The sequence below is a fragment of the Monosiga brevicollis genome, genomic scaffold (genome assembly GCF_000002865.3).
Source record: "Monosiga brevicollis MX1 MONBRscaffold_77 genomic scaffold, whole genome shotgun sequence".
In the NCBI taxonomy this organism is placed as follows: domain Eukaryota; class Choanoflagellata; order Craspedida; family Salpingoecidae; genus Monosiga; species Monosiga brevicollis.
In genome coordinates, this window is record NW_001865109.1 from 5,573 (window position 1) to 7,778 (window position 2,206).

At 57.0% G+C, this 2,206-nt stretch overlaps 1 protein-coding gene across 1 annotated transcript in view; it reads left to right on the forward strand.

Moving 5' to 3' along the window:
* The window catches only part of MONBRDRAFT_30567 (uncharacterized protein), a gene marked incomplete at both ends in the record, with an annotated part of 4,647 nt that overhangs the window by 1,712 nt on the left and 729 nt on the right, over positions 1 to 2,206 (forward strand). The window contains 2 exons of the mRNA XM_001751011.1: positions 93 to 1,904; positions 2,011 to 2,067. Of these exons, the coding sequence (XP_001751063.1) occupies positions 93 to 1,904; positions 2,011 to 2,067 (1,869 nt within the window). The remainder of the gene's footprint in view (positions 1 to 92; positions 1,905 to 2,010; positions 2,068 to 2,206) is intronic.

Genomic DNA, 2,206 nt, shown 5'->3' on the forward strand with positions numbered 1-2,206 from the left:
CGCCACTCATGCCTGTTTGCATTTGACTAGGTCTGCCGCCACGAGCCTCTGTGTATCAAGGGCTGTCCTATAAAAATGGCGTGGGCCGGCAGCGAGCCGCGTTTTTTGCCGAGAAGCAGCTCTCCATATTGACCCGCGTGAGCAAGACCTACTGGCTGTCCCTGAACGAACAGCACACCTTTCGATACATGGACCAGGAAATCAGCACGCTGATATTCATGTATTTGCTGCTGTGCAAGCCTCTGGAGCACATGCTAAGCAGCTGGCTGCAAAAGCGGGGCAGCCTGAAAACCCCCGACGACGAGAATGGCATTCACAATGCCGAGCAGGACGACGAAGATTTCCTCGACGATGAGCTGGATGAAGACCACATGAGCCACGACGAGACGATGACATTGCGACGCGAGGTCCGGGACGCTCGAAACCACTACAACAACAGCCACCTGCTCTTCAACATTGCGCCCCTGCAGACGATGGTCAGCCCAGCCACCATTTATGCGGCATTTCGTCGACAGATGACCACGTACCTGCATCGGCCAAAGCTGGGGGTGGCCACATGGCGACACGCCGCAACCTTCTGGATGACGACGTTTGTGATTAACCGACTGTCGGCCGAGACGACCGGCGCCCTGGGTAGCCTGATTCACACTCAAGCTCAACACTCTGGGGACACAGCCCAGCGGGCCTATGCACGCACAGCTAGTGACCATGTGCAAACCAAAATGTCGTCGCGACTGATGCATCAAGTGGCCTCGCAAAAATGGCATGCTTTGTTTGGACTAGATCGCAAGCGCAGCATAGCCGAGTTGACCGCGAACCAAGAAGCATTGGAAGCTCGCTATCCCATCAGCTGGAACCCGGTGACTGACCTCTCGCCCGAGGCAAACGGGCGTATCATCATGAACACGAGGGCAGAGCATGACGTACCCTACATGACCCAGCTGGCCAAGCAGGCGAGCATCTCGTGGGGCCACAGTTTCAACAGCCAAGAACAGTTGGACCTGGCTGCGGCCATTGACCAGCACCGGGCGGAAGATGGATGGCTGATTGTTGTTGCACCGACAGGCATGGGTAAAACATTTTGTACCCTGCCCAAGCTGGGCTGTCGCCCGCATGCTTGTACGGTGCTGTGGATTGTGCCGTTTGTGGCCGTGGCCAACGATTTGCTGCGGCGATTTCAAGGCGCGGGTCACAGTGCCCAGCGATGGCTTGGTCCCTCTACACAGGTGGCAGATGGCCTGGACGTGCTCATTGTTACGACCGACATGTTTGTCCGCGTGGGATCTGAGTCCCTGCACGGGAAGGTCTGCTTTCAGCGCATCCGCACCGTGGTGATGGACGAGGCGCACACACTCATCTCGGATGCCAGCTACCGAGATGTGCTGAACGAAGTCGCAGCCAGTGTGGGTTCTGGCGGATGGACCAACATCAAACGCGTGGCATTGACGGGCACACTTTGCATCGGGGACCAGGAGCATCTGTTTCGAAAGCTGGGTCAGCAAGTCGGGGGCAAGGTGTACCGTCTGGAGACGATGCGTCGCGATCTGCAGCTGCGTGTGCTTCAAGGAAACCAGCTAAACTTTTTGTCGCATGTGCAAGCCATCGTGGACACGCAGCGGGTGATGCGTCAGGCGAATGGGGAGCGTGTGCACATGATGGTCTTTTGTGACACCGTGAACGAGGTGAAACTGCTGTGCGACCAGCTGCACGCACGCGGCTACATGGCCTTGCCCTACTACACCGACCTGGAGGAGAAGGCGCAAAAGGACCATGTGGCACAGTGGCAACGGGGTGAATGCGACGTCATTGTGGCCACCAGCTGCCTCAGCACGGGTGTGGATCTGCTCACCATTCGCCACGTGATGTGGTATGGCAACGGCTACAACGTCTATACGCTGGCCCAGGTACGTTGTTGCTCAAACGGTCATGTTACTGTATGGATTTGAAAAAACAAAAACAAAAAAAAATCAATTGTTGGTTTTGCTGATGGTGTACATGTGCTTGGGCTAGGCATTTGGTCGGGCTGGTCGCGATAAACAGGGTGGAACTGCCGAGCTGTGGCTACCAGTGAGACGTGGGCCAGCACCAGGCATGGAAAAGTTTGTCGAAGGCAGTGCGTGCCGCAGCTGGGCGCTCGGCAAGTTGCTAGATCCCCGCGCCGCGACATGCTTTGCTGCCGGCCAGCCGCTTTGTGACGTGTGCGCAG